Raw genomic sequence first — 20,369 nt, 5'->3', positions numbered from 1 at the left:
CTTTTTAAACAAATAAAGTAATATTTTACTTTTTTTCTGGTACAGACTTGAGATGTTGATCATCTCTGATAAATGAAACCTGAGCATGCTATCTGGTTGCTGTTCTTGTACAAGATTACTATTGATGAAAAATGCATTTTTGTTGAATATATGCAACAATCCAGTAATGACTGGAATATTTGCAACAGTAAATTAGGAAGCAGTATGGGTCTAGAAATAAAAGAGCTGCATCATATTATTACCTAATTTTCTATTGCTAGCTTGCAACCTCATGTCCTGGTTGACAACATTGTGCTTAGCTGTGGTTTTACCAGTGATCAAACTGTGTAGTATTCTCAGCAGTGTCTGACAGAAAGTATGTTTTTAACATAAGCCTATTTTTTGAGTCTTGCTGTAACTTTTGCCAAAAACCAAACATTCAACCATAACTATAGTTTTTATCATAATTTTAAATATATACTTTAACTATATAAATTGCGTCTTTCCAAAAATGATGAACTTAATTTTATACTTATTTATTGAAAAGAAATATAACAATAGCATAAAGCTAAACATGATTTTGAGCAAAATAATTGAGCTTATTCAATTTTATTACTCTACAAGAATAACTTAAGTGTACATGTAGAATTTAATGACAAATTGGATCATGAGTGAAGTTTTCTTTCTTTATAATATCATAAAGCATTAATTCAGAGAGCACCAGTTCAGAACCAAATTTTAATCCCTAAATAAGCAGATCGACAAAGTCTTATAAAATCTTATAACTTATGATTCTAACTAAGTTTTCACATAACAAAGAGAAAAGATATAAGCTAAATGTGTGGCCAAAGCTAAAGTTTCAGTGAGACTCTAATTCTCAGTAGCAAATACATTCCCTATCTCTAACATCTATATTTGCTCTTAAGGATGATAGGAAATGCTTTCTCAACTGATTAAAAATCCTGCTGATTAACTTCATACAATTCCTGATCAATTGTTTATCATTCAATTTTTGATAAAAATAAAAACTCATAACTGCTGTCTTGTTCCATTATTTATACATATTGAACAATTTGGCAGTTATTTTGTATTAAAAGCAGTACTATCAGTGCATATATTTAAAATAGCTTGAAATGTTCTAAAATAAAAAATCATGATGCATATTGAAGCATAGTATTCTTTAATTATTATTTTTAAATGTATATTCTTGATAAAGTCACTTATAGTAAAGGAATAGAATTTTTTAAAAAATCTCAAAAATGTCTTATAATATAACTATGTGAAAACATTTTAAAGATTTTTTCTTTGAAGCATCCTATAATCCATATATTTAATTAGTTGTTAAACAATAGTTCAATCCTGTTTCTTCCAACTGATTGGGATAATTTATCAGCGAAGTTTGTAATGGAAACACATCTTGCAAAATGTGTTTACATAGCCAGTTCCAATTATTGGCTTTTTAAACCATTAAAGCAGAAATTGTAAAAGCATTATAAGTAATATCTTTCACAAATTATAATTAATTTCTTATATTATTATTTAGGAATATCTTTTTAAAAAAAAATAAACACAAAAGAAAGTTTATTACTAGAGGATATTACCTGGCTTTATCTATATATTTTCCAGTGTAAGCCATTCCTGCTGCACAACTTAATCCTTGACCTAATGAGCCAGTTGCTACATCCACAAAACTTAAACGCTAAATTTTAAAAATGAACTTTTAAAAGATTACAAAAATTCTATGAAAAAACTTTTTCAAATGAAGGTAAACTTTAAATAACTAAACACTTAACATTGTTAACTGAATCAATTAATTTTTTATATAGGAGAGAGTGGTGTACCTTGGAGGTGTGTGTACCTTGGAGGCACATCAATTCTGCTGCCATCTTGAAAGATGAATTCAAACTGAAATTTTAGTTGCATTATTAGCCATTAAAGGCTCATAATAAGTTATTTTACCACTGCTTAACACATTTATTGTTGCAATAAAAATAAATGTTTGTTTTCAGCACCAAAAAGTAATTATAGGGCGTTTTTTTTTTTTCTACAACTGTAGGTATAAACTTTATTTTAAAACTGATTATCAGAATTTGTAAAGCATGTTTTTAGCTACATTTATGAATGTTTGAAACTGCTTAACTCTTAACCTATAAATATGTGGTAGCGATTTTGTAAAAACTATGGTAGCGGTGTACCTCGGTGGTACCACCAAGGTACACACTTGCATGAATTTGTAATTACTATTTTGAGTAAGTTTGTCATGAAAGTATTTCTTTAATGTCGCAATAGTTTACTATTATTATTATTATTATTATTTTTATTATTATTATTATTATTATTATTATTATTATTATTATTATTATTATTATTATTATCATTATTATTATTATTATTATTATTATTATTATTATTATTATTATTATTATTATTATTATTATTATTATTATTATCATCACCATCACCATCACCATCACCATCACCATCACCATCAACATCATCATCATCATCATCATCATCATCATCATCATCATCATCATCATCATCATCATCATCATCATCATCATCATCATCATCATCATCATCATCATCATCATCATCATCATCATCATCATCATCATCATCATCATCATCATCATCATCATCATCATCATCATCATCATCATCATCATCATCATCATCATCATCATCATCATCATCATCATCATCATCATCATCATCATCATCATCATCATCATCATCATCATCATCATCATCATCATCATCATCATCATCATCATCATCATCATCATCATCATCATCATCATCATCATCATCATCATCATCATCATCATTACTATTATTATTATTATTATTATTATTATTATTATTATTATTATTATTATTATTATTATTATTATTATTATTATTATTATTATTATTATTATTATTATTATTATTATTATTATGTCCTTCCATTTTATAAAAAATTAAATATTGATATTAAGTATTGATATTTGATTGCTTTTAATGTTTTTCATTTATTTTCAGAAAAACCAAAAAATACAAAATTAATAAAATGCCTAGAAGTAAAAATGGATTTAAGAGAAAACCTATACGAAAAGAAGACATAGAAAGAGCTGTAAAACTTATAGTGAACAATGAACTATATACAGAGCTTCTATGGACTTTGACATTTCTGAAACAACCTTAAGAAGACACAGAAACAAATTCCTTGAATCAGGTTTAGAAAAATTTTGTTACAAGAAAGACAACAACATTAAGCAAGTCTTCACAGTAGAAGAAGATAAACTTCTAGTTGATTACATTTTGAAAGCTGCTGATCTTCATTATGGACTGACTTTGAAAGATGTTTGAAAACTGACTGACCAATTTGGGAAAGCAAATCAAAAAAAGTATGATGCATCTTGGGATAAAAACCAGATGGCTGGAAAAGAGTGGCTGAAAATCTTCCAGAAAAAATATTCTAAAGAATTATCACTTAGAAAGCCTGAGGCGACAAGTCTTGCGCGCTCAACTGCTTTTAATAGGGAAAATATAGCACTTACTTTTCAGAACTATGAAGGAATGTTGACAAAACCAGTGTTAGCACTGTCCATAATCCTCCCAAAATCTTAGCAAAAAAAAGGTCAAAAGCAGGTTGGCGGAATGACTAGTGGTGAACGAGGATATAGTATAACAATGATTGGAGCAATTAATGCTGGAGGTGGCTATATGCCTCCAATGTTGATTTTCCCTCGTAAGAAGTTTAAGGACTTTATGTTAAAAGGGGCCCCAGAAGGTACACTTGGTGGAGCAAACCTATCGGGATGGTCAAATGAAGACTTGTTTCTAGGAATTATGAAACATTTTGTAAAGCACACTTTTTCTAGTAAGGAAAATCCTTCTATTCTTTTACTTGACAACCATGAAAGTCATAACTCAATACCAACAATCCAGCTAGCAAAATATAATGGGATTACAATAGTAACATTTCATCCACACACTAGTCAGAAAATGCAACCCTTAGACAGAGGTGTATTTGGTCCATTTAAGACATATTATAACAACAAAATGATGGATTGGATGTTAAAACCAGGCAATACTGGGAAACCAGCAGCAATCTATAATGTATCAGAAATTGTTGGACAAGCTTTTACTTTAGCTTTTACTCCGAACAACATTACGCATGGTTTTCTAGTAAGTGGCCTTCATCCACTGAATAAAAACATTTTCAAAGATTATGAGTTCTTGTCATCCACTATAACAGATCAACCGCAGCCTGTGTCTGAAGACCAGCCTGGAAACAAAAGTAAGCATATTGAAGACTTTTTGAGCGGACCTGGGCCCTCAACTAATACTGAGTTAACTAGCTGTAGTCCTGCTTCTTTTGCAAACCAGATAAACGCTAACATTGTGCCTCCTGATATTATTCTACCTTACCCAAAAGCTCAACCACAAAAACAAACTGGAAGAGGTCGTCCTAAGAAAAAGCCTTGCATTTTAACTTCCAGCTCTGTAACACATCAAATTGAAAAAAAAAAAGATGGCAATAAAATGAAAGGTAAAGCTCATAATAAACAACCTGTTTTGAAAAAAAAGCTGAGTTTTACCTTGGAGCAAAGTACAGAATTAGAGGAAAATGTAGATGTTGAATCTGACTTATAGTATCTACTCAGTCAGAAATAGACTTCGAGGTTATGAAAGATTCAGTTTTTAAAGAAATCCAGTCTGGAGTTTTTATCTTGGCACAAATTCATGGCAAACGTGCTGTAAAAAACTTTGTAGCAGAGGTGCTAGAAGTTGCTGACACATTTTTTAAAGCTCAGTACTTGAAAAAGGATACAAACTCACAAAGATTTACTAAAGAAGATAAAACTGTGTATGAATTAGACAAATCAGACATGGTCTTTCAGTTGCCACATCCCTCTATAACAGGAGGTTCAGCACGACAGCTGGAAAACTATCATTTGGTATTTCCTTTGATAACCTAAATGTAGAGTAGACAAATACTAAATCAAAGTGAAAGACTTAGATTTACTTAACTTTAATGTAGACTTTTGTTATTACTCTTTTCTTAATAAACTTTATTTCTTTTGTAAGTTTTTAATACTTCTAAATTTGAATTAGTTTAAATTTATAATCATATATAGCAATATAAATTAATAATCAGTTTATATAAATTTAACTAGCTTGATTAATATTATCTTAAATGAGGCTGATATGAAGTCTAATTACCCTATAAGTAAACATATCAAATTTCTACCATGTTGAGTACTTAATTTTTTAAAACAATAATACCTCCAAGGTACAGCATACATACCTCCAAGGTACACCACCAGTGGTGTACCTTGGCTGTAGTGTAAGCTATTTTTAAAATTAAAAAAAGGGATGAAAAAATATGTCTGGATGTTTAATAAAAAATCCTAGAGTAACTAATATCATCAAGTTAAAGAAAACATATTGTTACAGATCATATTGTAAGTATTTTTTTTTATATGTTTCAAAGTTTGAAAATACCTCCGAGGTACACCACTCTCCCCTATCATCTTTTTATCCTCTTTTTTTTTTTTTTAACTTTTTATCTTATATCTTTTTATATCACTTAATATATAAAGAAATAAAAAAAATCAGTCAAATCTAAATTTATTCATTTGCATATGAGTTTTGGTGACACTTTCTAATTGCTTGGTTCCAAAGGTGCTCAAATAAATTAATGTTTCTAAAATTTACGACAAACAATTATGATATAGAGATATAAAAGTCCTTAAAAATACATGCTACAAAATAAATGACTTTGATTGAATATTAATTTTAATTGAATATATAGCCTTGTCAAGAATAAATATATAAATTTTCAAAAACAAATATACTGTGCATGCTTACCTGATGTAAATTACTTTTGATAGCATTTGAATTTCACAATTAAACACCTACCATAAGTTAAAATTATTATAAAGAAATTAGAGCATTTTGTGAAATAAGGTTGGTTTGTGGTGTAATCCTCACTTTGCAGTAAGCATTGGCGTTACCACACTGGTGGTAAAAATCCATTAAAATGTACAGATCTGCTTAAAATGTATAATAAACACAGTAATTTTGCATAAAAATTAGTAATATGCAAATTTACTTCATTTATCACTTTTTACCACTTTTCTTGCTGATTACTAAAATACTAAACAAGGTTTTTTAAAATTATTGTTTTTCTAGTACTAAGTTTTACATTTACAGTTTTAAACAAACAAGTTATTGATAAAAAATTAAACATCATATAATTCATCATCTGCCTCTAAAAAAGATTGGCAAGTTCAGATGCTCTGTACTTCTTTTTCTCCTCCTTCTCTTTCTCTTTCTCTTTCTCTTTCTCTTTCTCTTTCTCTTTCCCCTTCCCCTTCCCCTTCCCCTTCCCTCTCTTCTTCAAATTTTTGATTTCATCGTGTCACTTAATTTTGCTCTTTTGCTAGTACTACTACTTTTTCTTTTTTGGCCAATGGAATCAACAAAGAGAGACTTAGAGTTTTTTTAGCTAGAGTTGCTTGACTTTTTTAAGCATCTTGCTGTAACTATTGTGGCTCTTTGGGTTCGAAACCAGTTTGAGTTTCTGTTATTTGACTCGGATAATCCTTTTCAGGTGCACCTCCTTTTTTTAGTTTGGTTCATCTTCTAAAGTTTTCTCACAATCTTTAAGTTTAGAAGGAAAACGTAATTCTGACTTACAAAAACTAATATGCTGGTGTTTTCTGGGTTTACATTATAAAATCTATAACTGTCCTACCTCCTATTGAAAACAATCTTTCTGATGAAGCTGAAGTCACAGGTATAGCCATTAACTTTTGGCCACACCAGTTAGGAAAGGTTATTTTCATTTTGCTTCCACCATTCTAAAGCATCCATATCCTTTTTACGTAATGCCATTGACTGATATTTTTCACAGTCAACCATCAAGGGTGGCTTGAACTTTGCTTGGCTTGACTGTGGAGTCCCAGGGCGATGCACTGAAACCTGCCTCTTGTCTTTTAAAAACTCAAGGTCTGTTATTTTTAGTGAAGAATGATCATTACACAATAACTTGTAGAACTGGATTGTGGTTAGGTGCTTGTCAACCAATTCCTTGATGACAGCTTCCTCCCTTCCTCAATGTTTGCTATATTTTTAAGTGTATATTGTAAATAATATGGGAAGTGAACTCACATTATATTATTTCACTTCAATCCCATTATGGAGCAAACTTTTCTCAAATACTTCCATGAAGTACTGTGGAGACTCTGCAACTTGAGGATCAAGCTCTTCATTGTCATTTACAGTTCTTTTGCAAAGTAAGTGGAGATTTAATGCCTTTTTGAAGTTTGTGCATGGTCACCTGTTTTTCTGAAGACCAAGAATCAGAGCATTGATTACATTGTGCCAGTAAAGTATTGTAAATACTATGGAACTGTAACTCTTCTGGAATAAAACTGTAAAGATCTAGTTTATTTAGAGTTTCAAGAGCAACCAGTAAAACAGCCTTCAATCTGAGGATTGACTTAAGCATCATAAAGTTTTTGTTACCACAGGATCAATGATCTAGACTGGTATTATATTTGCTGCCACACATGATTTCTTTATGCCCTGCCAGTCCAGTGAACTTTGGTGGGCCCTTTGAGCAAGTCCTTTACATTTCTTAATTATACCATTGAGCCCTTCTGATTTTTCTAAAGCTTTTGTGAAGCAAGTATTGAGCAGATGATTGGCACAGGCTAGATGATTACTGATCTCTTTACTTTCCATGGCTGCTTTTTTCATTTTAGCTGCAGTATCAATAACACCCACCTTGAAAAGGTCAAAGGAAACTTTGAAGAGCAGGAAATAGAGAAATCATATGGTCTAATCCTTGAGTAAGCAAAACCCATTGCAGCTTGTATTTTGATAAGATAGTTGGACTTGAAGCTAAACATTCTGCATTTGCTGGCCTTAATTAATATCAAATAATTCTTCAGCTTGAACGTTCCCAAATAGATAAATAATGTTAAGATTAAACTGAATTGGGTAATTCTATAATTAGTTTAAATGATAATTTGAATAAAAAAGTTTCTTTAGGATGTTTTTTCATCACATTGATAGCCTAACAACTTATTAAAGGAAGTAAATAAAGCTCAAACAATAGTAGCTAAATTTTGTATTGCAGCATACAAAATTTAGGAAAAGAAACATCAAAACTATATCAAAAACTAAAACCACCAAAAAAGATTATAAAAATTTTGTCCCCAACTAGTAAAAAAGAAACTTTTCATAAAACCAGTAGAAAATTTAGGTATTGGAAACCATTTTTGCAAGATGAATCCTTTTAACATATTTTACTCTTTTTAGAAAGCCCTGAAATCATATATTGCAAACTTTTGAGAGCACAATGTAATCACTTGTTATTTACTGAAGAAAATAACAGGTGATTACTAAAAATCTGGACAAAATTGCTTACATCATATTTCTATATGCAACTAATACTTATTTTTTCAAACAATTTTTAAAATGTTGCAAATTTATTCTTCTTTTGAAATATATATTAACTTTCGTATAAGTAATTTAAATTTAGTATTAAAAATGATGTCAAACCAAGAGCTCCAGAGAAAACGTGTGTACCAGTTTTATCAAGAAAATTCAGATAAACCTAAATCATTCACTGTTTCTCATTTTGAAGCAGAAAATTTATCAAGATCGACTATATATGGAATTATTAAACATGTAGAAGAAGATAAACCATTTGAAAGGCAAACTGGTAGTGGTAGAAAGCTGAAAATAATGACTAAGCGCGCCATCAGTCAACTTACCAAGCTTTTTGACCATAAATGTGGCATTTCTCAGCGTATAGTTTCAAAAAAGTTCAAATGTTCTCAGTCACTTATTTCTAAGATATTGAAAACCAAAACATCAATAAAAAAAAGAAAACAAATGAAGATTCCAAGTCGAACTGAGAGCCAGAGAGCAAAAAACCGACGTTTGTGTGGTCAACTTTATAAAAATTATAACGATTTTATTTGGGTTCTTGATGAAGAGTCTTATTTTACTCTCTTGAACAGCCAAATTAATGGTAATGATAATTTCTATTCAAATAACATCGAATTAACACCAAACAATGTTAAATTCAAAGAAAAAAAGAAATTTGAAGAAGAATTATTGGTTTACGTGGTCATTTTGCCTTTTGGCCTATCAACTCCATACATTGTACAGTCTGGAAAAGCTATTAACCAGCATATTTATGTTGATGAATGTTTGACTAAAAAACTATTACCACACATCAAACAGCTTCCAAAAAATACCAAATACATATTCTAGCCTGATCTAGCAAGTGCCCATTACTCAAACAAAGCTGTTAAGTTTTTCAATGAAAATGGTATAAAGTTTGTAATAAAAAGTGAAAACCCTCCAAATATGCCTGAATGTCGTTGTATTGAGGATTTTTGGTCTTGTATCAAAGGAGATGTTTACAAAAATGGTTGGCAGACAGAGAATTTGGATCAATTACGCTTTAGAATAATTTAGTGTTTTAAGAAATTCGACAAAGAGCTGGTACAACGCTTGGCAGAGTCTACTAGCAGAAGACTCGACACAATAAGAAGACAAGGTCTTGTTGAATTAAGATAAACGTTTTTATTAAAATTAGAATAAATTTGCTATTTTATTCTTTTTAAAACAATAAAATAGGTCTTCTAGATTAAAAGTTATTTAACTTTTAGTTTTGTCCAGATTTTTAGTAATCACCCGTTATGGTGTATAAAGCTAAGTATATGTCTTATTTCTTTCATATTGTTTCCCACAAGAAAAATTTTTTTTAAAAAAACTAGAAACTGCAGAAGATAACTGCAGTTGTGAGAAGTGAAAACCTTGAATTAATATTCATAACTATTAAAAAAAAATGATAGCTACAATTCCATCTTTTAAACTTAACTGGAATGATTTTGAAGTAGATCCCAACAAATGCATTGAAATGCTTAAAAATCCATTTCTATAACTTGTAAAACACCTAAAGTAAGTTCTAAAACTAAAATAAATAATTTTAAGCATGATTACTTGAAGGTTTACAAAAAAAAAATAAACAAAGTTATGAGATTCAAAAAGTCTCTTTTGGTCACAAATGATTCACTGCTTATAAAAAGATTTCATTTCAGAGAAGCATGTTAGTTAAGAGTTTATCATATTACCAAACTATTTGTGCTACCAGTAGATTGTATGCAATCAGGCAGAGAAAAACTGGAAAACTTACTTTTGCTGATCTTTTTGTTTTTCTCTCAATAGTTAAGTGAAACTAAGTGAAATCCATAATTTCAAGTCTCTAGCTTGTGTAGCTTTTGAGATTTTGGATGTCAACGTTTAAAATTGAGAGAAAAAGTGCACTTTTTGTTGCAAAAAAATTTGTGGTAAAAAGTGTAACATTTCATCACACAACACCTCAAATCATTTTTTGACCAATATTATCAAAATAACCCTTAGTTCATATGGCATTCTTAGTTAGGCAATAAAATAAGACTTCTGAAAAAAAAAAGATGATTTTGTAATTTGCTGGCAAAAAAAAAAAAAAAAAATCATGAAAGAAAAAATCATGAAAGAAAAAATCATGATACAAAAAATCAAAAAGTTAATAGAAATCTCAACTTTGTTGATCAGGAACTTTTTTTCTCTGCATTTCCCCAGCGTAAATCCTTGGCTCTGGATCATGCTTAGACTATATATTAACATGATCTGAAGGAAAAATTTACAACAGTTTGTGCCATTTGGAAATTAGAAAAATTGAAAATCTTTGGTCTGAAGTACAAAAAAATGTTTTTATACAAGTGTTTTTTATTTTTGATTGAGGCTACTTTCCAGAGATTATTTTCCAGACAATGTTTAACAGGCACACCCTGAATGTGATATCTCATCAGTTATGTTTTCTCTACATAGAAGTAATGCTATTTTTCAGCCTTGAATTTTTTTCAAATAATAATGTAAATGTTAATTTTTAAATGGAAAAAAATTGGAAAAGTACTACTAAGAGTACTACTAAACTTGTGTTAGTTTATTAGGTTTTTGTTATGTCTATTGATAGACATAACAAAAACCTAATAAACTATTTAATTAGGTTTTTGTTATGTCTATTGATAGACATAACAAAAACCTAATAAACTAACGCAAGCAACAGCATTTTTCAAATAACAAATGATGCTAATTCTGTTTGCAGCATTATGATAGCTTTTTTAATGCTGCAAACATTTGTACTGTAATACTCAATACCGGAGTAGGATGACCTTCCAAATCATTATCAATTTTTCGAAGGTTCATCAGCTCAGATTCAGGAAACAAACCAGCAAGACACCAAGCAGAATACAAAATTGGAGCACAATGCCCTTTAGATAATACAAATCGATCACTTGACGGATCTCTAGGGCAGCTTACTAAAACAAGAAACTCAATATATCTAATGAAGTATATATGTAATTGGCACATAATAATAAACATCAAATTAGTAGGTTTTTTAAACATTTTTTAAAACAAGATTAAAAAATTAAGAAAAAAAAAATCTTAAGATCTCACATTCTTTAGCTAATGTGTATATCATTACCTTTATATTTCATAGTATGGAAAAATAAAACAGATGTTAACTCAGCCATAGAGCAACAAGATGTAGGATGTCTAAAAATAAATTTTAATGTGCTGTTATATTTTACAAATAAAAGAGTGTATATATGGTTGCTTTAGAAAACAATTGATCATTACCCAGATTTAGATGCATTAGTTGACTTAATACTTAAAACTCGAAGCTTGTTGGCAAGATCTTGCAACACTTGCAACTGATGTTTGTCAAGAGAATTATAGAGTGCCATTTATAAGCTTGAAAAGTTATCTTTAGCTAAAAAATGTTATGTATAGTTATAAAGTACACATTAAATATATATGAGCAGGACCATATTATTTAAACAAACAATTGACCAAATTTCAATCACCACTAAATTAGTAATATAATGTAATAACATGAAAAGTTAGAGTTTAAATATCAAATAAACATCAATATTAATTGATAGCAATATATTTCGTGTTAATGTTACAAAAGCACAGGTTATTGCAAATAGTGATCACCTAATAAGATTATAAGACGCAATCACCTAATAAGATAAAAATACAAACAAAAAAAAATACAAAAAAAAAAAAAGAATTAAATTAATCACGTAATGAAAGTAAAATTTCACAGAAATTTACATAGCAACCCAGAAAAACCTACAAAATAGACTTTAAAAGAGATAAGATCAAGGTAAAATAGTTATTGTATTCATATATATACAAGCACATATAAATGCATATATATATACACACACAGTAAAAAGATGTGCAAAAGATAATAGCACCTAAGAATTTTTTTAAAAAATGTACATTTAAATAAACGTAAGTAAATAATTTTGAGTTTTTATTAAATTAAACTAAGATATTATTTTAAATAAAGCTTTATTTATTTGTTTTAGTTAATGATTTCGATAATCAAATAACTTTTTTATTGATTTTTGTTAGATGGTTTCAACTTGTATTATTTTTCACCCACTTATGTTTGTTTATTTATTGCGGACAAGGATCAACACTTGAAAATGGTTACATTAACTACTGTACTATTTATTTATTTTGTTTAAATTTATTATTGTTAAATACTTTTTGATAAATAAGAATGTGGAGAAGAATTTTTGGATACTGCTGAGTTCTTGTGTTAATTAAAACAGATTTATTTGTCTAAAAAAATTTATTTATATTTCAAAAGTTTTGTTTTATGATAAAATTGCTTTTCAGTATGAATAAGATGCCAGAAATATCAATAAGTGACAGAAATTGCATCATTGTTTTACATGAAGAGGGCTATAGTCAAGTTAAAATAGCCAAACATGTCAATTTTTGGCGAGCCTCAGTTAAAAAAATAGTTGAAAAATATAATGAAAATGGTGATATAGGAGATATAAAGAAGTCTGGTCGTCCCATGAAGTTAAGCCTAGGTGATGAACAGTTATTAAAAATAATAACGCTACGAAATCGCAAGAAAGTAAGCGCAGAACTCATTCAAGATCTTAAAAGAGCTAATGGAACTTTAGTGTATACATCTACTGTGTGACAATCTTTATTAAGATCTGGATTAAAAGGCTGTGTAGCTATTAAAAAAACCTTTACTACGCAAAGGTAATAAAGAAAAAAGATTAAAGTTTGCCAGAGAGCACAAAGAGTTGCAGAAAAATCAATGGGACAAGGTATTGTTTACAGAGGAATCTAAGTTTCAAATATTAGGGATGAAAAGACGTCAGTATGTTAGGAAAACAAAGGGAGAGGCATTGAAGGAGCCATCTATAGCATTAACTATCAAATATGGTGGAGGGAATATTCAAGTTTGGGGGTGTATTTCAATAAAAGGGGCAGGGATATTGTTAGAATAACTGAAAATCTTACAGGTGAAAAATATAAAAAGATTTTACATAATCATACTGTGCCTTCTGGACGACCACTGATCAGGGATTATTTTATCCTACAACAGGATAACAATCCCTAACATACTTGCAAATTAGTTTAAAATTATTTGTCAAGTCTGGAAGAGGAGGGAGTTCTTCAAACCATCCCTTGGCCTCCTCAGAGCCCTGATTTGAATTTAATTGAACATGCTTGGGATTATTTAGACAGAAAGAAGATGAAAAGGTTGCCAAAAAATGTAAATGAGCTTTGGAATGTTCTAAAAGAAGAATAGTATAATATCCCCATCACTTTTATTGAAAATCTGTATAAAAGTATAAATAAAAGGCTCCAAGATGTTATTTTAAATGAAGGTGGTCACACTAAACATTAGTTAAGTCTCTAGGTATAGTTATAAAATATATGTTTTTAACAAAACTTGTGTAGTATTACACAATTTAATAAAAAATATTTTTGTACCTATACTTTTGTTTTAATTTCATTTTGTTTGACATTTTATCTTGAATATATTAAAATTCTCTTAGGTGCTACTTTCTTTTGCACAGTACTGTAAATATAACAAATAAAAAATTTTAAGATGTACATATATATCAATTCTTATAACTGCTGATATTATATATATAAGCTAAGCAGATACCTGTCAAGATAAAAAGTAAAATGTTTAAAGTAATTCAAGGTGTGGTAATAATGGCTGTAACAATTAAACTTAATAGTACATTACCCAATCTTCATTGAGGCCGAAATCTATTTGCTTTAATTTACGGTATCTAATTCTAATTGCGTTACGATTAGACACTAAGATAAATGTTTAAAGTAGGGGGGCTCGAAAAAAGCAAATTTTTTAAGTTGCCTCTATGCATAAGTAACTTCTGTTTAAAAGTTCTGTTTAAAAACTTTTAAAATGTCTAATGTCTTCTGTTCTGGCAAGGGACTTGAAATTTCAAAAATTTAGTAAATTTACCCTATTTTCGTATTTTTTAAAAATATTTTTTAACCTTCACAGCGCTTTGTGGTATTGTACAAAAGTTGCATCTATGTATGGTTAATTACTATGTAAAATTTGACGCTGCAAGGACAATTTGTTCTGTTCTAACAAAGAGTCTGAAACTTCCCCAAAATCGATAAATCTACTGCTTCTTCATTATTTAACTAAAATTTTAAAACACAAGCTTGAACTGTTATACACTTGCATACTATTATAAGAATTTAAAAATAAGTATATAAAATTAGGAGTACGAGATTGGGTGTTGAGCCAGTTAAGTGGCTCAAATGTTACCATGGAAGCAGCTCACAGACCTTCAAAGATTTTCCACTGCAACCAGTGTAGGAATTAGGTCTGGAGGTAGGACCATCAAGGGACTCGAATAAGTAGCGAAGAGGCAATACGTTTAAATGCAGTTGACAAATAGCCAATTGCACCAATCTCCCAATCTTCAGTTCAAGACAACGCAGTACCCTATTGTAAACTCCAGTATTTACAACCATTCCATCACACCCTAGAACAAGAACATGATTTAAAGCTGGTATAACATGGCCAACGTACCTAGATTCTGCTTCTTTCACCAAGGAATAGTGTTACTCTACAATTTCTCTTTGGTAGTATTTATTTTCCTCTTTTTCTGTCGACAATGTTTTGTCACGTCGGCCGTCGAAGTAAAGACCTATTAAATGATCATTATCAATGCTCGAACTTTTACTTTTAAGCTCTTGCATGGTTCGATACCTCCTCTAGCATTTTTGTTATTATCAATCACTTCAAGGAATGAACTATGAAGGAATTCTTTTGTCCTCTTTTCAGCACGTACTTGGAGCTTTTTGATTTCTTGCAAATCCAGCGTTCTAATGCATATTAGGTGCTTTGTTCTCTAATCAGCAAGAAACGTCTGTTCCTTAAAGGGGACCATGGATTCCTTTGAGCAATTGCAGTCTATAAATGTATGTCAAAAAGAAAGCGTAATTCGTCTTTAAATTTCTCTACTCGTGGTTTTGTTGCCATGCTTTTCTCTATTCTTTTATAAACAGACTTGATATCAATATAAATTTTGTGATATGCATGAATCATATCAATAACACGTTTCTTTGAAACTGTCAAAATGGAAGCATCAGAATACTGCATAAACAGCTTTCACAAACGAAATGTGATATGGAAGAAAATGTGGGTTCCTTATTACCAGTTGTTTCAGATCCAAGACGCCACCTTTCGTAAATTAAACGTTTAATAACACTTTCTTTTGTTGGAAGCATTCTAGTAAAATCTGTCGGTGATCCGAAAACTGGACAGTCTAATGCTCTTCGCTTTGAAAATTTTGAAGATTTTGCCATGTTTTATTTTTTATTGCTGTTTTCTTTATTGCTCACGACCTGAAACAATAACTTATAATAATTATTAATTGTAAATAATTATTGCTTAATTATTTAATAATGATAATCAGGAAAATAATCGCTAAAATAATAGTTAATACCGTATATGCTTGCGTATAAGTCGAGAAAATTTCAAGTCAAAGTAGCAACTTCGACTTGGGTACGGATTACAAAAAATTTGCTTTTTTCAAGCACCTCTAGCCTGAAGGCATCACCGAAAGTTTTGAGAGTAGTCAATATTAAAATTTTGAAAATGCTTACATGCCATGGCCATCTATAATAACAGGCCTTGACATCGCGCAAGAGGCCGCAAAAACTGAAGGCCGATTAAAAATTTTGTTACTTAAATCGATACACGTTTTATAAAGGCAAATTAATGTTAGAGTGGTTGTTTTCTCATATAAATTTCTAACAAAAATAAAATTATTAGAGAAAAAATAACAGCAGTTCAAAAATCGATATATTTTACGGTATTTCGCGTTGCCAGAATAATAACAATGTTATAATTAACACGATTTGAAGACTAAAAACATAAACAAAAATAAAACCCGTTGGTAATTATTTTCTTTAAATACAATTCTGTAATTAACAAAAAGTATGGATAACTAAAAACTTAAATATAAAGATGAAAATGATCAACAAAAAATCCATCCAACAAAAACAATCTTTGTGTGTGTGTGTGTGTGTGTGTGTGTGTGTGTGTGTGTGTGTGTGTATATATATACATATATAAGCTTTAAAAAAAAAGAAGATAAAAAGTGTAACAAAAAAATTTTAAAAATTTAAAACTAAAAATTCACAAAAATTACGATAACTTCAGTATTTTCATCCTTGACTCTCTGTTACTACTAGGAGTGGTGATAAGTGCATGATTCTTTAGCAAAATATTGGAATATACTCTGCATTGCTTTTTTGTTATTTTAAGTCCATACTTAGCTGCTATAAACTGAAACTGAGTAATACAAAAAGTCCTGCATAAAGGCCCAGTGGCACCTTGAAAAAATAGAAAGCAAAATAATGACCATTGGACAAGAGTATCAGTAGGGATTTGAAGTCCACCCCTGTTTAGACTATTCAGATAATTTCCATATTTGTAATAATAATTTGTTGTATCATCATAAATTTTTATTTCACTTTTTTGCACATAGCCAGCCATGTAAACTATAGCTATTAATGTTGACTGATTAACTGAGCTTTCAAGATCATGCAAATTATCCAGCAATTCTTTTTCATCAGTAGAAGTATCTCTGCAACATATGTCACAAGTATGACCATCAATGCCATCTACAACAATATCTAGTTTTAAAGACAATTTGGTATGTTGAATATGTATTTTTTCAATTACAGATTTAGCATTTACAAAATAGGTCCCTCCTGATCCCTGTCGAAGCTTAGAAAAAGCTTTTTCAATTGGATCTGTTGAAAACCAACCTAACAAAACATATTTGGCTCCATTACTTAACAACGTTTTCACTAAATCAATTAAGCCATAGCATGTATGTGCAATTGCTATACTGGTATCTTGTGAAAGCTGTTTGACTCGTTTACCAGAAGGCTTCATAAAATTTGACAGTTCAGCAGTTTCATGTAGTATTTGTAACTGTGGATCATCAACTGAGTGGATTTCACCACACAATTCATTTCTAAAGCGAATGCTAGCACCAGGTACTTTGACATTGACAACACTCCAAAAAGAAATAACTTTTTCTATAAATATGGCAGTACTTTCAAAAGCTTTATTTTCAATGTCTGGGTGTGTTCTAAAAGCAGCAACTGTTTTTTCACAAAAAACACACAAACACAACTTTACAGACTGTCTCTCTATTGGTTTTGGATAAACTGATTTAGCTGTAAGTCTAGAAAGTTTAAAAAGACTATTGCACTCAGCTTTATATAACATTTCTAAATCACTCCACTTAGCCAAGAAAAGTGCTCCATTATGCAAAAATTGAAGCTGACCAGTCTTTTCTGTTAACCAATTGTTTCGTATAGATTTTAAAAGATGCACATAATCATATAATAAAAATGTACCTGATGTTGATAACCAAGTTTTACTTTCAACTGTTTTAAATGTTTTAAAAAATCGCTGATTTATTCGGTTACCATCAGTTATTATTGCTAATGCCCTACCATTATCAATATTATTTATTGTATCAACAATTGGTTGACATTGTGCAAATTGAAATTCAGCTGAAAGAGTTGCAACAGGTTGAGCTCTACATATAAATTCTGGACCTCCAAAAAGACATTTTATCATAAATGATAAAATTGTTGTAGCCAACTTTTCAGGGTGATTTACTGCATGACCAAACAAAGTACCTCTTTGATAAAGAAGTGAAGCTTTAACATATACTTCATCAATTAAAAGAATACAAGTTCTTTTCATTGGATCTGTATTCATAAGAATACTGTTTATGAAGTTTAAGTCATCCATTGAGCTAATTTTTGAGGTCAGCCGTGTTAGAGTTCGAATACTTGGCAACTTGTAGTCAATGCACAAACGGTCATACAAACTTCGTCGCATTGCAAAATATTCATATGCCCTACATATAATATCTGGGGTATATAAAATTTCACCTACATTAACCTTTCTCATGGCACTAAGGTGCTCAAATAGAACATTAGACTGGTGAGAACTTTCTTTAGACTTTAAAAATCTAATTGCTTCAAATAAAGCAGATTTTGTTTTTATTAATGTTAACCTGTTTGTAGTTAAAGATGAAATATTACAAGTGGTGCCATTGTGATAAGCAACAAAAATTTCCATAAGAAATAAAGGAACACCAAGTTTGAAAATTTTTGACTGTATGTGTAAACTTTTTTCATTGAGCTGAAAAACAATACAATCATTGCTATTAATGAACATAGATTGAATATCATCAAATACAAGTGTATCATCTTTTAGAAAGACATTTAACTCATCTGGTAAAACATTTCGAAATCCGCTTGCTGCCATGGTTTTTCGTGCTTTGTTTGGTGGTGTTGGTAAACAACTTGATGGTATTTTTTTAAAGATAGATGGTGAGTTTAACGGTCGTTGTTTTCCATATTTAGTTACAAAAGGTGCATCATCTGGCCAATGCAGTCGACATACTGCTGTGTAGTCAGTGACAATAAAATTTGCTCTTGGGATTGCATCACTCCATCTTTTCCTTTCCTCTGGATCCTTTGGAAACTTATAAATAGAGATTTTCGTTTCAGTTGAGTGATAGTTCGACTTGCAGAGCGGTACACAACATTTTAAAGGCATTTTTTAAACTGGTAAAATAACTTATTAATTCGACAATATTAATACAACCTTATAAACTGTTTGTTATTACAGTTTACAGTTAGCTGTTACGTCCTAAAGTTGCTTTATATAACTTATTAACCAATAGAATTTCATAAATTACAAAAAAAAGGCGCAATGCAGACTTCGCTTAAAGTAAAAAATCAAAATGTAAAAGGAGTATTATAAATCGGCCTTCAGTCAAACAACTTTTTTGCGTGATGTCAAGGCCTGTTATTATAGAAGGCCATGTTACATGCTCAAAAACTAGATATTGATTATTAACACACAAAAAATAGAGAATAACTTGAATTAAAGCAGACAAAGCCAGTTTACCTGAGATCTCAACTTTAGGAAAGTAGTGAACAAATATAATTGTCCATTTATTTATTTACATGTTTTTGGCAAATAACTTTATTGAAAGAACCTATTTATAAACTGCTAAGTAGTTTATAAATTAGAATTTGTATGAAATATCGAATTAAGCTTGTATAACTACTTTAATTACAGCAAGACTAATTTAATGTATTGTAAGAAGAGAAAGGCCGTCCTACCAAGGTATGGTAGTATTGAGTTATGCTAAGCAAAAAAACTTTTTTTTCAAAATTTTTAACAGAAAATTTGTTAACTTAATTAATTGTTAACAGAAAATGTCTGATGAATATTCTAGAGATCGACGCATAAAAGGATCTTTATTTCTCATATATTGTAGCGCATAAAAGGATCTTTATTTCCCATAGTCCTTGGTCGACGCATAAAAGGATCTTTATTTCCCATAGTCCTTGGTTGAGAAATTTATTTAGAGAAATGAAAATGCATTTCCAACTTTTTTAGACATTCAAGTTGAGCTATACATTATACAAAATCAAAATGCAAATTCAGCTTTAACAAAGATTAAAGCAGTCCAACATGAAATTAGTGGCATCTTAATACATGAGCAAGGTGGGTGCAGGCTTGAGCCCCTCGAATTTAGGGCCCCACAAAGTTATCATTGATATTCTCATATGATGTGAAAAGACAAATTACAACTTTTGGTTTTCTAGTGAGTACTCAGACAACCAACAATGTTAAATTAAAAGATTGTTGTTCAAAACTTGCACAAATTTACAAAAAAAAATTGAAAATGAATTTTTTTTGGAGTATTAGCAATTTAAACATATTTTAAACGATGAACTTTCGACATTAAAGAATGACCACATGGAATCAACTTTTCTAAGTATTAAAGTTTTCTCGAGGATTTTTCTTTTCAATAATATTTCCAATTGTACCGGCGAGCAATCATTTTCAAAACGAAAGCTTATCAACATTAAGCTCCGCATGTATTAAGAAAGATAGAACT

At 30.0% G+C, this 20,369-nt stretch overlaps 2 protein-coding genes across 3 annotated transcripts in view; both read right to left on the bottom strand.

Annotated features, from left to right (window-relative positions):
• Window positions 1-14,176, bottom strand: part of LOC145194615 (transketolase-like protein 2) — a 31,052-nt gene extending 16,876 nt beyond the window's left edge. The window contains exons 1-6 of one of the 2 annotated variants that reach the window (XM_090069951.1): window positions 14,039-14,132; window positions 13,861-13,948; window positions 11,683-11,815; window positions 11,528-11,598; window positions 11,200-11,360; window positions 1,581-1,678 (exon numbers count right to left, since the gene is read on the bottom strand). In XM_090069951.1, coding sequence (XP_089926077.1) covers window positions 1,581-1,678; window positions 11,200-11,360; window positions 11,528-11,598; window positions 11,683-11,789 — 437 coding nt within the window. In that variant the 5' untranslated portion in view covers window positions 11,790-11,815; window positions 13,861-13,948; window positions 14,039-14,132. Of the gene's footprint in view, window positions 1-1,580; window positions 1,679-11,199; window positions 11,361-11,527; window positions 11,599-11,682; window positions 11,816-13,860; window positions 13,949-14,038 lie in introns of both variants that reach the window. The other variant, XM_090069950.1, reaches the window with a different exon arrangement.
• A 1,548-nt stretch (window positions 14,177-15,724) lies between these two features.
• On the bottom strand, window positions 15,725-19,265 carry LOC149880150 (uncharacterized). The gene has a single exon (XM_090069949.1). It carries the CDS (start codon window positions 19,010-19,012, stop codon window positions 16,568-16,570), a length of 2,445 nt encoding a protein of 814 aa, XP_089926075.1. The 5' UTR covers window positions 19,013-19,265; the 3' UTR covers window positions 15,725-16,567.
• Window positions 19,266-20,369: the final 1,104 nt, after the last annotated feature.

This window comes from Hydra viridissima, unplaced genomic scaffold, assembly GCF_058129835.1.
Source record: "Hydra viridissima isolate aposymbiotic clone 2 unplaced genomic scaffold, HvirCarnegie_v1 scaffold_13, whole genome shotgun sequence".
Taxonomy (NCBI): domain Eukaryota; kingdom Metazoa; phylum Cnidaria; class Hydrozoa; order Anthoathecata; family Hydridae; genus Hydra; species Hydra viridissima.
This window is presented reverse-complemented; position numbering and strand designations above follow the sequence as displayed.

Excerpts from the sequence above, each read along its gene's own strand:
- LOC149880150 (XM_090069949.1), bottom strand. The coding sequence starts at position 19,012 with ATGCCTTTAAAATGTTGTGTACCGCTCTGCAAGTCGAACTATCACTCA.